This window comes from Hyaena hyaena, unplaced genomic scaffold (genome assembly GCF_003009895.1).
Source record: "Hyaena hyaena isolate Hyena2069 unplaced genomic scaffold, ASM300989v1 scaffold_182, whole genome shotgun sequence".
Taxonomy (NCBI): domain Eukaryota; kingdom Metazoa; phylum Chordata; class Mammalia; order Carnivora; family Hyaenidae; genus Hyaena; species Hyaena hyaena.
In genome coordinates this window covers 1,558,762-1,574,948 of record NW_024080814.1, presented here as the reverse complement: position 1 = coordinate 1,574,948, position 16,187 = coordinate 1,558,762, and the positions used below count along the sequence as shown (strand labels likewise).

The following is a 16,187-nucleotide window of genomic DNA, read 5'->3' as shown; positions in this document are numbered from 1 at the left end:
CATATAGCCAAAATGTTCCAGGCACCAAGGGTTCATAAGAACTTGGTTACTTTGATTAACCAAGCTGAAAACAACCAAACAAAAAGAACAAAAACAAACAAACCAAAAAAACTTGCAAATGAAATGGACAAAATGCTAATCAAAAGAAATAAAAAGAATAGTAAGAGGTGCCAAAGCATACAAACATGTGAGAAATAGTCCCTGTTCTTGGGGAATTTACACCTAATTGGATAAATTGGTAAATATGGAATGCGGTGTAGCATGGGTCTGATCCACCGATGTGGTCGGATGCCTTCCAGATGCTATGTATTTAACACAGAACTTGAGGTTGCAATCATTTTCTGCCATGTCACACTCACCCTAGTACAAAAGCATCTTTTAAAAATTCCTATTCCAAAAGCACTTTTGTTGATTCTATGCGACAGTCATGTAAGATTCAAGTTGAGATTTTACTGAAAATAAAGAGCAACATAATATCACTGGCAGCCACCTTTCTTCTGAAGTAGCATCTGGCATGGTGAAAAGAACATTGCAGTAAAAACCAAAACACCAGGCATCTAGTCCTACCTTTGCTAGATTTCCAAGAGACCTACTTTTGCAAAATAGCAAAATCTACTTGCTATTTGAAGAGGCTCTTTCCCTAAGAGTTGAATTTTTCTCTCGACTGGAGGAAGATCTAGGCTTTTCTCCTTTTTAAAATCTACCATCAAGAAAAAGTACGAACAACTTCTTAAATCAAAGTTGAAAATTAAAAAAAAAACACTAAATCATGAGAAAATAAATAAAAATGAAATATTTACATACTCTGCTATCCCCAATGACTTTCTAAACTATTCAACAGCAAGGAAGAGCTTCTATACAGCTGCAAATTGAGGGGTCCATGGATCTATTTTTCCCCAAAAACCATCTAACTGACAATTCTGTAAGATATGACGTAAGTGGGAATATGAGCATTTTTCTCCCCAGACTATCATCAGCTTCATTCTTTTTATTTTTTAATGTTTGTTTATTTTTTAGAGAGAGAGTATAGCAGTGAACCCAACATGGGGCTCGAACTCATAAACTGCGAGATCATAACCTGATGAAGTCAGAAGCCCAAACAACTGAGCCACCCAGGCGCCCCTCATCAGCCTCATTCTTAAGTTTCATTTCAGTCACCAAACACCTTATTGGATACTTACGACCTAAATCACAACTTACTAATTGCTAAATAGTAACGTATAATTTTAAAAGTCCTTTGAACTTTTCAATGTCTTCTTAGCTTAATCCACTCTTAAGGAAAATCAGTAATAATTAAATCATTTGCTATGACATGACAGCATTTCCTACATTTTAGAATTTTAGAATGAAACTTACTGCTAGGGAGTGCCACCTACTCCTAGGGAAGAAAATGAGCATTGCAATATATTTAAGTGGCAAAGAGAGGGCTATGGGTGTGCTTATGTTTTCACAGCAACCTTAATCACACACAATAGCTACATAGTGGTGAGCAAAAACAGTGAGCTGTTACGGCAAAAAGCAATGTGGAAGGTTGTTTAAGCCATGCTTTTATGGAGCACATTTATATAAGGATTTCTACATTGCACTTAATAATTTCATTGTCCATTTTACCAAGATGGAGTGTTTAGGTGGTAGGACCCCCCGAGCCCAAGACAACTAATTACTTGGAATAGTTCATTACATTCAACTCTCAGTCAATCCTATAAAGGCATCTGGAAGCAGGGAGAGAAATAGATAGAATGAATGAATAAACAAACAATGAATTAATAAAATCCAGAGTTAATCTAAAGGCCCGAATTTATCCAATCATTTCCTCATATTCCCTCAGAACTTGAGCTCAGGCTTTGCTTTTTTTGAAGCATTGATTTCATGCCAGGGACACTACTCAGTGGAGGACCAGAGAGGGAAGCAAGCATTACGAGAATGGGTACCAAAAGACATAGGTTGTTTGTAAGCTGCATAATCAGTCTCTAAATAATTGAGAGTTGATTGTAATTAACTACCTACCAAAATTAAAATGTATATCATGCTCACAGCACACATCACTTGATGCCAAAAAATAAACAAGTAGGACTTTTAAGGAATCCAACACAAGACTTAAAGTGCGCTACATTCCTGCATGCCATGCGTCTCTCAAACCTTACCTAAAAAGGGTATCATCAGATAATTTATTAACCAAATTAAACCATGAAGCTGGCATCCTGTGGAATTGAATGTATATTTCAAAATTCACTGGAAAAATAGATTCACTATAAAAGAGGACATTTCTAGGACAGGAAATATCCAAAACATATTTAAAATGTAATCAAAGTACTGAGAAAGCTGTCAGAATAATTATATTTTTATGTTGCTTGGATTTTATAATGTTATTTTTTTTTAAATCACAACTATGTTCTTGATCACATGACCCAATATTTGCAAACTATTCTATTTATGAAAGTTATTCAGCATTTATTGAGCGAAATTTCCTATGTGCTAGGGACTATCACTTGCTACTTTATTTAGTACAAGTGAAAATAAATAACAATGTATCCTATTGGATCATTTCACATAATTTTCATTATAAATTTTCTAGCAGAAAATACTTTAGCAGCTGCTAAAATCTACATGATACAACATACATGTATTCCAAAACATATTTTCAATACTGTCACCAACAAGCAAGTGCCCGTCTATAACTCCTTATACATTATGCATCTTTAAGATGTATAGACTGTAAACAGCTGCCCATAGAGCCAGTAAGTGAAATACTGTCATAATGATTGCATTACTCCATTAATTCAAAGGGATAAGCAACATTTCCTAAGCATAGTTTTCTCATTACAACCATGCTCCCTCCTGCTTAAGAAAGGAAGCAAACTCTACTTCTCCTTTGAAAGATTAGGCTACTGTTAGCTTTACTTAAATTCTTTCACATGAATTCCAACTGAAAGATGATTTTTAATTACTCTGGATTTTGTCTTTTCATGATTCCCAAGTGCAACTTGCACCATAAATAAATACTTTGAATCTATTAAAGATATGACCATAAAAAGAATGTATTGATTGAAAACTACGTGTCCTTTCTTTGTGCTACTTGGATTCTCTCACTTGTTAAGAATTATTGTCTTTATGAACACACTGTTTCTCTCTTAATTTTATTTTTACATACATTGTCACCCTCGCTTCTCAGCTTCCAGAAGGGATGAATATAAAACCAAGACCCTTCATTGCCGGCAGCATCCAAGGACACACGCATGGCATTCTTCTCCAATAAAGCAGGTAATCTCTTGTTGACAGTCAGATACTTGTTGCTTTTTATATGTAGTAGCTGTAGGGAAAAAGACATTACCACCTTTACTCTTTGATGTCCTCTGTTAATTACATGGGTATGTTTGTACGTACATCTTGTGCCCACATAACTCCGCTTGGGGTGCAAGGCAAACAAAAGAGCTCTTTTCACACTTCACACTCACCATCTTTCCAAGCTGACTTTCTTCAGGATCCTCCTCACCTCCACCCCACAACTGGCACATGGTGAAATCAAACCAGAGGACACCTCTGAACCATTTTTATCTACTGATAAATAATAGGATAAAACCAAGCTTCCCAAAGGAGATCAGGAAATTCCAATCACATTTTCTCAGTTCTTGCACAGACACAACAGAATATACTAAAAAATAACCAAGAAACTAAAATAATGCACCAAACCACTTAGTGTTATTAACCGTCCTTGCCATGGACAGCCCTTCTTCTTCCTGTGTAAAGAGGAAGGCTTTGCATCCTAAATAATCCCTGCTCGCCGATCCTACTTCCCTTCTCAGATGAGCATGGACACGCCATTTCTCAGACTTTTTGGATGCCATTTATAAAATGTCTCCAAAACAGTATTCTACTGAGTAGGAAGGCTAAAACAAATAATCTTCCTGTCTATTATTACAATCATTTCAAAACAGAATGGTCATTTCAATATCCACAATATAAGAAAGAAATGATCTCATGACCCAATGAAACCCTCATGGTCCAGCCCCACTCTGTTGGAATCCACCTTGTTAGAGTACATGGCTCGGCCCCTAACTGGTAATGTAAGCATTTGCACTTCAGGTTCTTGACAGGAAACATTACTTCCACTTGCTGGCACTTAACTGTGGTCAAAACTCGGTTAAGAAAAACTCCATTTAGGGAGAATTTCTCAAGGGACATGCAACCCACCCATGCCACAGGTATTGATCGTATCATCGTTCATTAGATAAAGTCCTACATTCGGAGAGCTGCAGATTCTAGCGCCCTCATCTTGTCCCAGCAGAGGGCCACTTTGATGGTCCTGTGCACTGGCATTTTGCCGTTGGCAAAATACAAAACATCAGGCAATATTATTTTTTAAAACAGCTCTATGAAACACCTCATTGTAGTGCTTTCTGTAAGGAAGTTGTTAAGGCTAACACTTACTATATGAAACAGTGTCCTCTTTATGAGCTCTCATTGGAGGAATACTTCTCTGGTCTTCTTCCTGGGAACATTTGGGTTTCTAGACCTTTGACTTAGTTCTATGTTAAGGACTTCCTACGTGAGCGCTATAGTATATTACGTTTCCCATAGAGGAAAGTGAGCAACAAAAGGCTTCTAGCCAAGGTGACCAGCCTTTAAAACATGGTATTTATAAACATGCCTCCCCCTGACTTCACCTTATTCATTTAAGCACTATCTTCCCTTTGACCCAAACAACTTATTTATTTCTATTTTATCGTATGTGGTATGTATTTTTGAAAATGCCTTCCATTCTTTTTGAAACAAGGTGGGGCACATATTAACAAATAGCCAAGTAAAGAGCTCAAAGATCTAAGTGAAGAACAGGAGAGGAATGCAGCTGAGATAAATCATTGAAATAAATATTTTAGTAACAACTCAAGGACCATTCCCATCTCAAACTATAACATGAACACTACAAAATGCAAAGATAAAGCTTCATATGTTACATGTCAATCTCACTAATTCTAAAGGAGGGTCTTACTACAGAACTTTAGAAATTATGTTTCCCTGTCTTCCTCCTTTGGTGGAAAAACATGTACCTACATATAGACAAGCACACTTCCTTATGGGTATACTCACCAGACTTATTCGCGAACATCTATACGGTGCTGAACACCAACTGAAAGTATCATATCCATAATTCCCATCAAAGAACAAGTTGTTGTATGCCCAAATTTTAATGCGGCTTGGCATTCCTAACAGACACAAATTACCCAGAAAATATTCACCTTTTTTTTTTTAAGAGAGAAAGTAAATAGACTTACTTGTATAACATTACTGTATTTCACAATTTCTCCCAACAGTTTCTTATTCTCTGATTCATTTTGTTTTTGTTCCAGTTCCGCAGCATGCTGGAAAATGGTTAGCAAATATTCAGCATGGAAACACAGCAAACAGAGTACAACAAGGATTAGTTTAGGAACAAAAACTGTAACCATGAATAAAATAGGCTGATTGCTTTCCTCCTGGGGCTGGGTGGGTTGTAGGACCGACAACGAAATGATTATAATAGAATATGATCATTCTCTCAGGGTAGTGCTGAAATGTGGCCAAAAATATCTTGGGATGCTTTTATGTTGGAAATTTCAGAAAAGTACTAGGCTCTTTGGTCTTCTAAAACTAGTTTCCGAAGGAATACTGTTAGACAACCAAACAGAATATAAAAACAGTAGGTGAATTTCAAAAGTCTCAAAATAGTTTCAATTCTGAAAGTAACAGGAATTTTAATAACACAAAATTTAAGTTCTATCAAATTTACATTCAGCCCAAACCAAAAGCAACAGACTTTCAATTCTTTTTCTAGTCTTTCAGGAAAAAAATTAAGTATGATGCCAAGTAAAATATAACTGGATCTGATACTCCTACAGAGATTCTGAATGGTTTCCAGTTTGATATGAATCTTTGAATTTGTGTGGCACACCTTAAAAACTAGCAGCAGAAATCTATTAGCTACATGCCAAGAAATCAGTGGTCACACCCTATAACTGAAAAGTCTTTTCTACTTTCAGTGTGTTGCTATGTCTATTCTAAAATCTCTGTGCATCAAGTGGAATCACTAAGATACAAAACAGATTGCTTGTTATTGCTATTCTTGGTCTAGCCTAAGCCAGACAAATGGTAGCCTGGCCCTTACCTGTAATTTCTTCAGCAAGGCTGCCTCTGTGTGGTTCCCCTGTTTGGCTTGCTTAGCTTTCCAATATTGTTTCTGGGCAGAATATCGGTTCATAGGGCACACCTTAAAGAGGCAGTCTATGACAAAGCAACAAACAAAAACACTGTAACTAAGGCAACCAGCATTTCTTATTTTTCTCATTGCCCAGCATTGAAATCTTCCAATCCCTGAGTAGAAAGAAGATTGAGCCTATCTCCCAATCAACTCAAAGTCCCCCATAACATCCTTTCCAAATAATTATTTAGACTGTTAAAATACCCTCTTCTTCATTAGTTTCAGTTTTTTAAAGGACACCATCATTAGTGTGGTTTATTTAAAAATCAAGTCAATGTAATCATGACATTATAAGGTACTTCTTAATTATAATGGGATACCTGGTCTTAGAAAGTGAAGAGAATGAGACTAGTGATTTTCACTGCCTTACCTGACCTTGCACCATTAATTATTTATTCATGGTATGTATCTTTGACAGCCAAAGTGATCCAAGAAGTAGAAACAATCAATTATAACAAAACACATTTCAGTCATCCATTGCCCAAGTCTCCACATACCTGGGGTGAACATAGTGTGGAACTCGGAGACGCAGTGTGTTATAAGGAAAAACAAAGCAAAACAACAACACTAAACTAAGATTATGGTCCTAATTTGATACTAAATATCAAGATAGGAAATCATAGTGGAATAATATAGTTGGTGATATCTCAAAGTCAATATAAGTCAATAATAAGCTAAATGTATTTTCTTCTTTTTAATGAGAAAACTGAAAATTTGAGTAAACAATTCTTCCATACACTAATGATTTTGTATGTTTGTGAAATGGACTACAATCTAAAATAAAGATCAACTCCCAATATTCTATGATAAAGGAGTAGTGATACAGAAAATCCAAACATTATCTTCACTTTTTTCACAAAAAAATTATATTAATTCAATATGATAAATGTACCTTATTGTGGTTGATGTGTTAATATTTAAGGTCACTCTCATTTTTTAAATATGTATCACAAAAATAAAATTCAGTCAACTGAAATACCTACTTTAGCCACATTCTCGACTACATATACATATATATATATATACTAATTCCATTATTCTCTATTAAAATAATGATAAAATTAAACAATAGACTTGATCTCTTTTCAAATCTCTCTTATGGCTCTAATGGCATAAATGATCAAGAAATATGACTGTAGGGGTGCCTGGGTTGGTTAAGCATCCAACTCTTGTTTTTGGCTCAGGTCATGATCTCATGGTTTGTGGCACTGAGCCCCATGTTAGGCTCCACACTGGGAGTGGAGCTGCTTGGGATTCTCTCTCTCTTTCTCTCTCTACCCCTCTGCCCCTCCATCCACTGCCTCTCTGTCTCTCTCTCTCTCTCTGCCTTTCAAAATAAATAAACAAACATTATAAAAGGGAAATATGACTAAATTTTTAAAGAAATCTTAAAAACACAGAAGAAATAATGACTTTCTCTAGAGCTTGTAATCATAAACACAAATTCTTTTGACTGTCCTCCCCCTCCATACACACACGGGCTAGAGAAAACTAATTGCTAATTTTCTGGTTTAGCTGATGTGGATGAGTAAACATTTTATACATAGCAAGAAACAGACACCTTCTAAAAGACACCGCTAAAAGTAGGCTGAGAGACCATCACCATTATATGATACATGTATTACCACTTGGCACATATGTGTGAAAACCAAATAACTAGACCTGAAAACTGTTTCCCTTGGCAACATCTTTTATAAGCCCTAGAAATTACTCCCTATGTATTAGTAACTACAAAGAGAAAATACAATTTTTTTCAAGCACCAATATGGAGGTTGTTCACTGTTACCACCAAAAGAATGTTCCCAATTTAATGCAGCAGACTATTCCCACTGTCCTGTACCAGGCAAGTGACTAAATTGTACATTGCATTAGTGAAACAAAAACAGAAATCCATACTCAAGTGGAACTAAACTCCATAATCTGCAGCCTACCCTTCTGATTCGGCCCATGCATGAAAAGAAAAGAGAAAAATTGTGTTCCTCTCCATTACTTCAGATCCCTAATTAAGTTGATTAGGAAATGGTCCTCTAAGGGAGAAAATATTTTCACTAGATTCTAGATCACTTCAGTAGCACTCCTGATTAGTAGTATCTTTGGGTAACTAGCAAACAGACGGTATGTGTCGTGGTCCTGATTGTTGTGGCTGTGGTAATTGTGATGTGAAGCCAAGCATTCAGCCAAACCATGTTGACTGGTCTGGCCGTGTTGCTGGGTGCTAAGAATCAGGTCCTGTCCCCAAAACATTCGCAGATGAGAAGGCATCTGCCATGTGTTGGCAGCTTCACAATGGAGCTCAAGAAAAGGTACCATGGGGCACAAAGTTGCACGTGACCAACTTCACCAGGGAGGTCAGACTAGTCCACCCAAAGGAGTAGTCACAAGCCATGTTTGAAAGAAACAACACCAATTCAGCACAACGGCAAGGGGGGCTCACAGGCACGGGGCCATGCCAAACAGAGCCAACTGTCAGTACAGAGGCAGAGGAGAGCGCCGAAGGACCTGCTAAGCGTACAGGAAATCCACGGCCCCAGCTGTGAAATGAGAATGGAGTGGTTTGGTGAAGTCAGGGTCTGCGGAGTCCTATGTGTCGGATTAGGAGAATGGACTTTATCCCCTGGAAAATGTCAGACTCTTAAAGGATTTTAAGCTCTTAGAGCATGCGAAAGACGATGTGAATGAAAGGCAAGGAGACCAGCAGAAAGCCCCCTGCCAGCGCTCTGGGAGACGGTGAGGATCCGAATTTGGGCTGCACGGTAGCTGGGGAAGAGCCATAGATTTCACAGAAAGCAGCAGAGCCAAAAGGCTCAATAACCTGAGATGTGGGCTGGGGAGAGGTGAGAAGGAGAGAAGGTCAAGATGGCCAGATGAACGAGCCTCCACCCACTGTGTCTGAGATAGAATTTCAAAAGCTCCAATTTCAAAAGCTCTTTCCGCTTTCAGGGCTTCGGTTCTATGGTCACCCTCAGCAGCCTCCCACGGATCACGTCTCATTTCGTACTACAGTAAATAAATAACCAATCCGCTTCTGTGTGGGAACTAGTATCGCAGGACTATTTTGGTTGGTGGGAAAGAATGTAGGGCATACACAGACTTCTGTACAAATGCTTGTCTTGTTGATGGTGGGGATGGTGATGGTGATGGGTGTGTGCGTGTGCATGTATGTGTTCGTGTGTTTCATTCTCTCTTCCTCTTTTAGGAAAAATAAAAAATCTACTGGTCTTGAGCTAGTCACATATTTTGTCTGATTCTAAACTGATTGCATAATAAAGGTGTTAATAATATTTGCCACACCTAATTAAAAGGACTGCTGACATTCACAGAATCAAAATCTGTGAGAAAGCACTCTGAATTTTAAAGCCTTCTTATAAATGTAAGATATTATTATTAATATTGCTTTATTGCTTCATCCATTCAGCAACAGCTTCACTGAGATTAAGAGATGACTAACCCCTTACAGAGCTCCTAGCAAAGAACAACAAGAAGTACAGGTCTCGGACAGAACCTGAACGCACACCAGAAATGCCCCATTTGCAACAAGCGTACGCACCTGTGGTTTAAGAGCTGCCACAGTGTGCAATTGTATGAAATTCTTGAATTCCCTGAAATGGGACGACAGTGAGCAGAGGAGGCAATCTCTATTTTCATTCAATGCCTCTTAAAACATGCAGGTACTGGGGCACCTGGGTGGCTTGGTGGGTTAAGCGTCCGACTTTCGCTTAGGTCATGATCTCGCGGTTCGTGGGTTCGAGCCCCGTGTCGGGCTCTGTGCTGACTGCCAGCTCAGAGCCTGGAGCCTGTTTCAGTCTGTGACTCCCTCTCTCTCTGACCCTCCCCTGCTCACGCTGTCTCTCTCTCTCTCTCTCTCTCCTAGAAATAAATAAACATTTAGAAAAAATAAAACATGCAGGTACAATGCCTACCACTGGCAAGGGTGGAGCCTTTTGACAGTCGTCCCACACTCCTCCTCCTCCACAATAGGAATCCCGCTATTTCAGAGCTGCCCTCTCTCATCTGCCCCCTCCACACGCTGCCCTCTAGTATTCCTTGGTCGGCTCATTCTCTAAATTCAAAGGTATATAAGAAAAAGCTTTCAGAGAGGTTTCCAATTAGAAAGTGGCTCAGTGTCTGTTTGGGAATTCGTTGACAACATTTGCTTCAGCATTTCGAGACTCAAAGAATAATTAAAAATGAAAGTTTTATCTCGTGGAGCAAACACTAAAAGCACAAATTAAAGGAAGCAATGTGAGTCAAATTTTTTAAAAAGCTTAACCTGAGGGCTTAAGGGCAACAATTGTGCAGAAATACAGAAGTTCAGGAAATGTCAGTAGTCCAACAAATCATGATATATTCAGTCAGGCAATATTATAAGAACAATGCCTTAGAATTAGAACTTTTTTTTTTACAACTCTGGAAGGAAATTAAACATCCCAGAAGTGTTCACTTTAAACTGAAAGATTCGGCAGCATTAGGGTGCTTATAAATACAAGTGGTTTCTCCACTACAAAATATGAAAGCCATTCAAACAGTGTGGAACACATAACGTGGATATCAAAGAAGTAACTTTCCCATACGATTCCGTGTAAATCTGTCAGGAAAACAGTATAAACCTCTACTTACAACCCCTATCTAAATAGTTTTGAAATGATTTGCTTTGTATCTACAAAAGCACTTTATAAAATGTTTGTATCTAAGAGAGATTCTGCACCTCCAGAAACCACACTACTCCATGTGGGGCTACTAGATGCAAAATTTAAGTTACGTAATGGCCAGCAACTTCCTTTGGTAATGGTGGAAAGAAAACTTTGTTTCATTTCTCTTCCCTCAGAAACATGTTGTAAGATTTAAATGATGCAAGACATATTAAACCATCAGCAAATGTCTATCACAAAGCAGGCATTCAACAAATGACTCTTTCATGGTAGCTAGTAAAATTACCTCATACTGATTACAGGGAACATGGTTGCCAAGGGCTTTATTATTTCCACGTGGAGAAAGGTGGGGAGGGAGGGCATCTAGAGCTTTCCTTTTTCTCTTTATGATACAAACAGGATGCGGCAGAGCTCACTGAATATTAAATGGGACCTTCCCAATGATAACATGGAAAGTAGTAAGAAAACTCTCCCTAGGGTACGGGAGAGGCACACAAGGCGCCATTGGACACTAGTCATTAGAATTCAAGTTGGTCAGAAGACAGGTACACACTCATTAGCTGAAAATGTACAGTAGCTTTCTTTGGTCTTTCGGTTTCTCTAAGAAAGTATCCTGAAATACAATGTTTGTATAGAACTATGTTTAGAGTGTGTTTTTAAAAGGTGTGTGTTTTGTTTTGCTTACGTGTGTAAATTTCACACCAACCATATACCTCCCCTGGCCACGGCCTAACCTAAGTGTAGAGAGGGTATGTAAGAGGGAAAAGTGTCCTCTTGAATGTTACAAAGGCCAGAGAAAATTTATTAGAGGTGTTAGCAAACATTAAAGTTTATCACAATACCTGGATGGGCAGCCATGAAAATGCAGGATAACTTCCTCCAGGCCAAAGTCAGCTATTTCACTACTCAAGAGAGGGAGAGACAGCCTTTTAAAGTGGCAGGCTTCTACACTGCTAAAATGTCAGTACTCCAAGGGGCTTCAGATAAAATCCGACCTTTTCCTTCTCTGAGATAAAGAAGCAAAATCTCAGAGTGAGTTGCCTACGCTGCTCATGATAAAATCTCTAAATCAAAATAAATTATAAATATGAACAAGTTCAACCACACTTTGTATACTATAAAGAGGCCTACACATTGGTAGTAAAGATTATTGGAGACCCTGAGAGTTAACCGGGATTGTTTCTTCTCAATCCCAGAGAGTAAATTCTAAGGAGCAAACCACGTGGGTCTTACCTTCCCTACCACCAAGAGGCCAGTCACTTGAGAAGGCATCCAAGCATCCTACGTGTGGTTGAGCACACATCTTAAGATTTTTCTTAAGACCAAAAAGTTGGTACGGAATCAAGCTGGAATTTGGACTGAGATCCTCTGAACCCAATTCAATGTCTGTCACCATGTGATGACACTATTTGGTAGCAGGTTTGTCATACAGAGGCAAAATTTGTCTCACTTGAAAAACTGTTATAATTCTACACATACACCTCCAGGCAAATTAGGACAAATCTAATCTGGGGCGCCTGGGTGGCTCAGTCGGGTAAGCATCCAACTTCAGCTCAGGTCATGATCTCACAGTTCGTGAGTTCCAGTCCCACATCGGGCTCTACACTGACAGCTCAGAGCCTGGAGCCTGCTTCAGATTCTGTGTCTCCCTCTCTCTCTGACCCTCCCCTACTCATGCTCTGTCTCTCTCTGTCTCTCAAAAATGATAAACATTTAAAAAAGAACAAATCTAATCTGGCTTCTATACAATAGCCCTAAATGTGTGAAGAGAGAATCCATCTGACATCTCTAGCTCATCTTTGGTGTAATTATTACTTACAACGTCCTCAAAAAAATGCCATTCTTATTACCAAATACTAATAGATGTGATTCTAGACAATTAAAGGTTGACTTGTTAAAGCAGTTATTAAAGCAGTTATTAATGTATTTAGCAAGTATATGCAGTGGTCAGAGAGTGAGATGTGTCTGACTCCTTCTTACCACAGTCTTACAACATAAGACAATGTCTAGAGAAATGTTATGTATATAACGATGTCTACAACAGTTATAATACTTCAAAAGAAACTAATGAACATGGAAAATATGCCATATAGGCATATGTAATTAAGTAATTGTCAAAACATCAATAGGAATGTTAGTCTCAAAAACATTGATCACTTGATTCATACATTAATGAGTAAATATTCAAAAACAAATGACACTGTTATGTTGCTCCTTTGGAGTGGGGAAACAATAAAATTCAAATGCACCAATGCTAATTTTCATTCTAGCCAAGGTTTAAATTTTAACACTAAGTAAACCATTATACTATACCTAAGTGGAATTCCTATCAGAAAATCATAATGTTTAATATTAATCAATTATCTCCTTCTCAAAGTGTCATATTAACACTGATAATCAAGACTATCAAAAACAGGCTGATTCAGAAATCTAAATGCAAGTTTCTGAACCCAATTACACAGATATCAAGTCTGAAAAAAAACAGAAGTGAGTTTATACATGTGTAAATGTGTGTGTATATACATGTATATGTACATACAAATAGAACAGGATTAGATATATACAATAGTTTTATATATAATGTTTTATATGCTTATTTGTATTCTTATTTATGTGTATATTTCTATAGTACCTCCTATATATCGGAAGTTATCGCATACATTCCCTCATTTAATTCTGCTAAAAATCTTGTTTTAAGTTTATTTACTTAGAGATGCCCAGGTGATTCAGTCATTTTATCATCTGACTCTTGATTTCAGCTCAGGACATAATCTCACGGTTCGTGGGGTCGAGCCCCACATGGGATTCTGTGCTGACAGTGAGGAGCCTGCTTCAGAGTCTCTCCCTCTCTCTCTCTGCTTCCACACTCTCTCTCTCTCTCTCAAAATAAATAACTAAACTTTATGACTTTTTTAAAGTTTAGTTATTTATTTCGAGAGAGAGGAGAGAGAGGAGCCCTATGGGGCTCATCTCAACATCATGGGATCATGCCATGAGCAGACATCAGGAGTCAGATGCTTAACTGACTGAGCCACCCAGACGCCCCTAATTCTCCTAGAAACCTTTTGAGGTAAGCATTAGTTTTATGAGTGAAAAATAACTTGGCACATTTTAGAAATCTATCCTAAAGTCTCAAAACTAGTTTTTAGACTTAATCCACACCAATCTGTCTCTCCAAAGCCCATCACAATGTAACAGAAGGCACTCTGTTTTCTCCAAACAAAATATATGGTAGTCTAGCTTTCCATGGTTCCATACTCCAAGAGATACTGAACTTCCAGGAGTACCAAAAAAATTATTTAAAAAAAGACTAAGGAATTTGCTTGCTGTTCATTGTCTAGGTACTGAATTAACTGCTATTCTCATATGGGAAAACCTAAAACAAAATCAGTTCATTGTACTAGGTCTTTTGTGGTTTGTCCATATGAACAAAACAGATGGAATCCCAATCATCGTTATCATTGCTGATTTCTGCCCAAGTGAGACCAACTTTCTATTGACTACTAACCATGATAAAAAGCATCTACCTCTATAGACAATTCAGGTGTCAACAATGAATAATAAGTTTACAAGTGTTTTACCAACTGTAATTGTGCAAACCAGTATGAAATCAATATATATGGTTTCAATCAGCCCTTTTTGAATGAAGCGAGATGGAAGGGAACAGGAAGGTAAGGGAACAGGAAAGGAAGGGGAAGGGAAGACGAAGGGAAGGAAAGAAAAGGAACGGGAAGGGAAGGGCAGGGAAGGGAAGGGCAGGGCAGGGCAGGGCAGGGCAGGGAAGGGAAGGGAAGGGAAGGGAAGGGAAGGGCAGGGAAATAGAGGATACTGTAAATACCAAATATTCTTTCAAGGAACTTGTTTCTGCTGTGTGTGTGTATGTGTGTGTGCGCACGCGCGCGCACATGTGCATGCACGTGCTGGCTTACTATGTAAAATGGATTTCTCACTGACAGATGCAACAAAAAGTGTCTAAAAGTCACTATTCTAAAGGAATACACACGTGCACAAGTTAAAGTTAACAGAACTAAAAATTTTAAATATATATATTATATATATACAAATGCAATATATTTGTATCCATATGTATTCTTCAAATTACACGTATACATATTATATAAGTAAATATAAATGTATAATATTTACATTATATAAGTATATAATGTATCTATAATAGATATAGTGTATATATAATAGGAAGAGAGATAGAAATCCTGTGGTCAAGAGGAGAGGAGACCACCAAAGGAATGTTTTTTTGCTCTATGAATGGCTTTTGAAAGCCACAAAAATTGTCCTTTTATTAACTGCCAGGTCAAATTTTTATATAGGCAATTACAACGGAAGAGGAAGATGCCCTCTTAAAACTGTCTTTCTCTTTTTTACCCCCACTCTGCTTAACCTCTGCCTTTACTAGGGCACCTATCCATCTATCAGATGGTATCCTGTGTTAGTTTCTATGCTTGCATGGAACTCCACCTTCAACACCTATTAGCTGATATATGGAAAATACTCAGAATCTGCACGAGGAAACTTCTGCCAAGACACCCTGAGAAGCAACCATTAGAATCTATTCTTTTTGTTCTGAAAGGTTTCACAGGTTTTTTTTGTCTCCTATTGAAAGGCAAATACCTGAGAAGAGAACAGCTAAGATCTTGGCTCTCAGTTTAGGGCTGGAGCCTGACAGCACCCAAGGTTGAGGTGGATTGGTGCCACAGGCCTGAGGAAGTCACCTTTGTCATTACCAATGACTGGGAAGAATCTACAGGAAAATTTATCAGATTTTCAGATGATGCAGATTGGGAAGCAATAGCAAATTTGACAGATAAAAATCTAGACTTTATCATCTCTACAAGGACAAACATCAACACAATTAAAGTGTAAACAAGCCTAAGTCGAAAGTTCTGCATTTATGTTCAAAAGACTTCAACTGCTTAAGTGCACGATAGAAGGGAACCAAAAGGCTATTAGCAGGAAAAGGAAAAGAAAAAAAAAGGCCTAGACCTTGGGCTTGATTTCAAATTAATATAATTACAGTTGACCATACATGCCCTTCCAGGGCAACTCTGGTTTATGCCTATGGCCTGAGCCTAATTATTAATTGTGTGCCCTTTCACTCCCAAAGTGTCCTTGCTTACATGATGATAAAGTATATGATACTTTGACATATACCTTATATGATCACCCCAAATTCAGTAAATAAACACTGTGATGTAATGGCTGAACGCTGATGCAGCCATTTTAGGCCGACTTCCAGAAGGATGGGATCACAACCAGAGGAAGCAGGAATACTGTTGGGCTCAATC

General features: G+C 38.0%; 1 protein-coding gene across 4 annotated transcripts in view; it reads right to left on the bottom strand.

Annotated features, from left to right (window-relative positions):
- ITPR2 (inositol 1,4,5-trisphosphate receptor type 2) overlaps positions 1-16,187 on the bottom strand; it is a 501,862-nt gene that overhangs the window by 395,606 nt on the left and 90,069 nt on the right. For all 4 annotated transcript variants that reach the window (XM_039240789.1, XM_039240790.1, XM_039240791.1 and 1 more), the window contains exons 3-5: positions 6,143-6,258; positions 5,274-5,360; positions 3,152-3,310 (exon numbers count right to left, since the gene is read on the bottom strand). In XM_039240789.1, the coding sequence (XP_039096720.1) occupies positions 3,152-3,310; positions 5,274-5,360; positions 6,143-6,258 (362 nt within the window). The remainder of the gene's footprint in view (positions 1-3,151; positions 3,311-5,273; positions 5,361-6,142; positions 6,259-16,187) is intronic.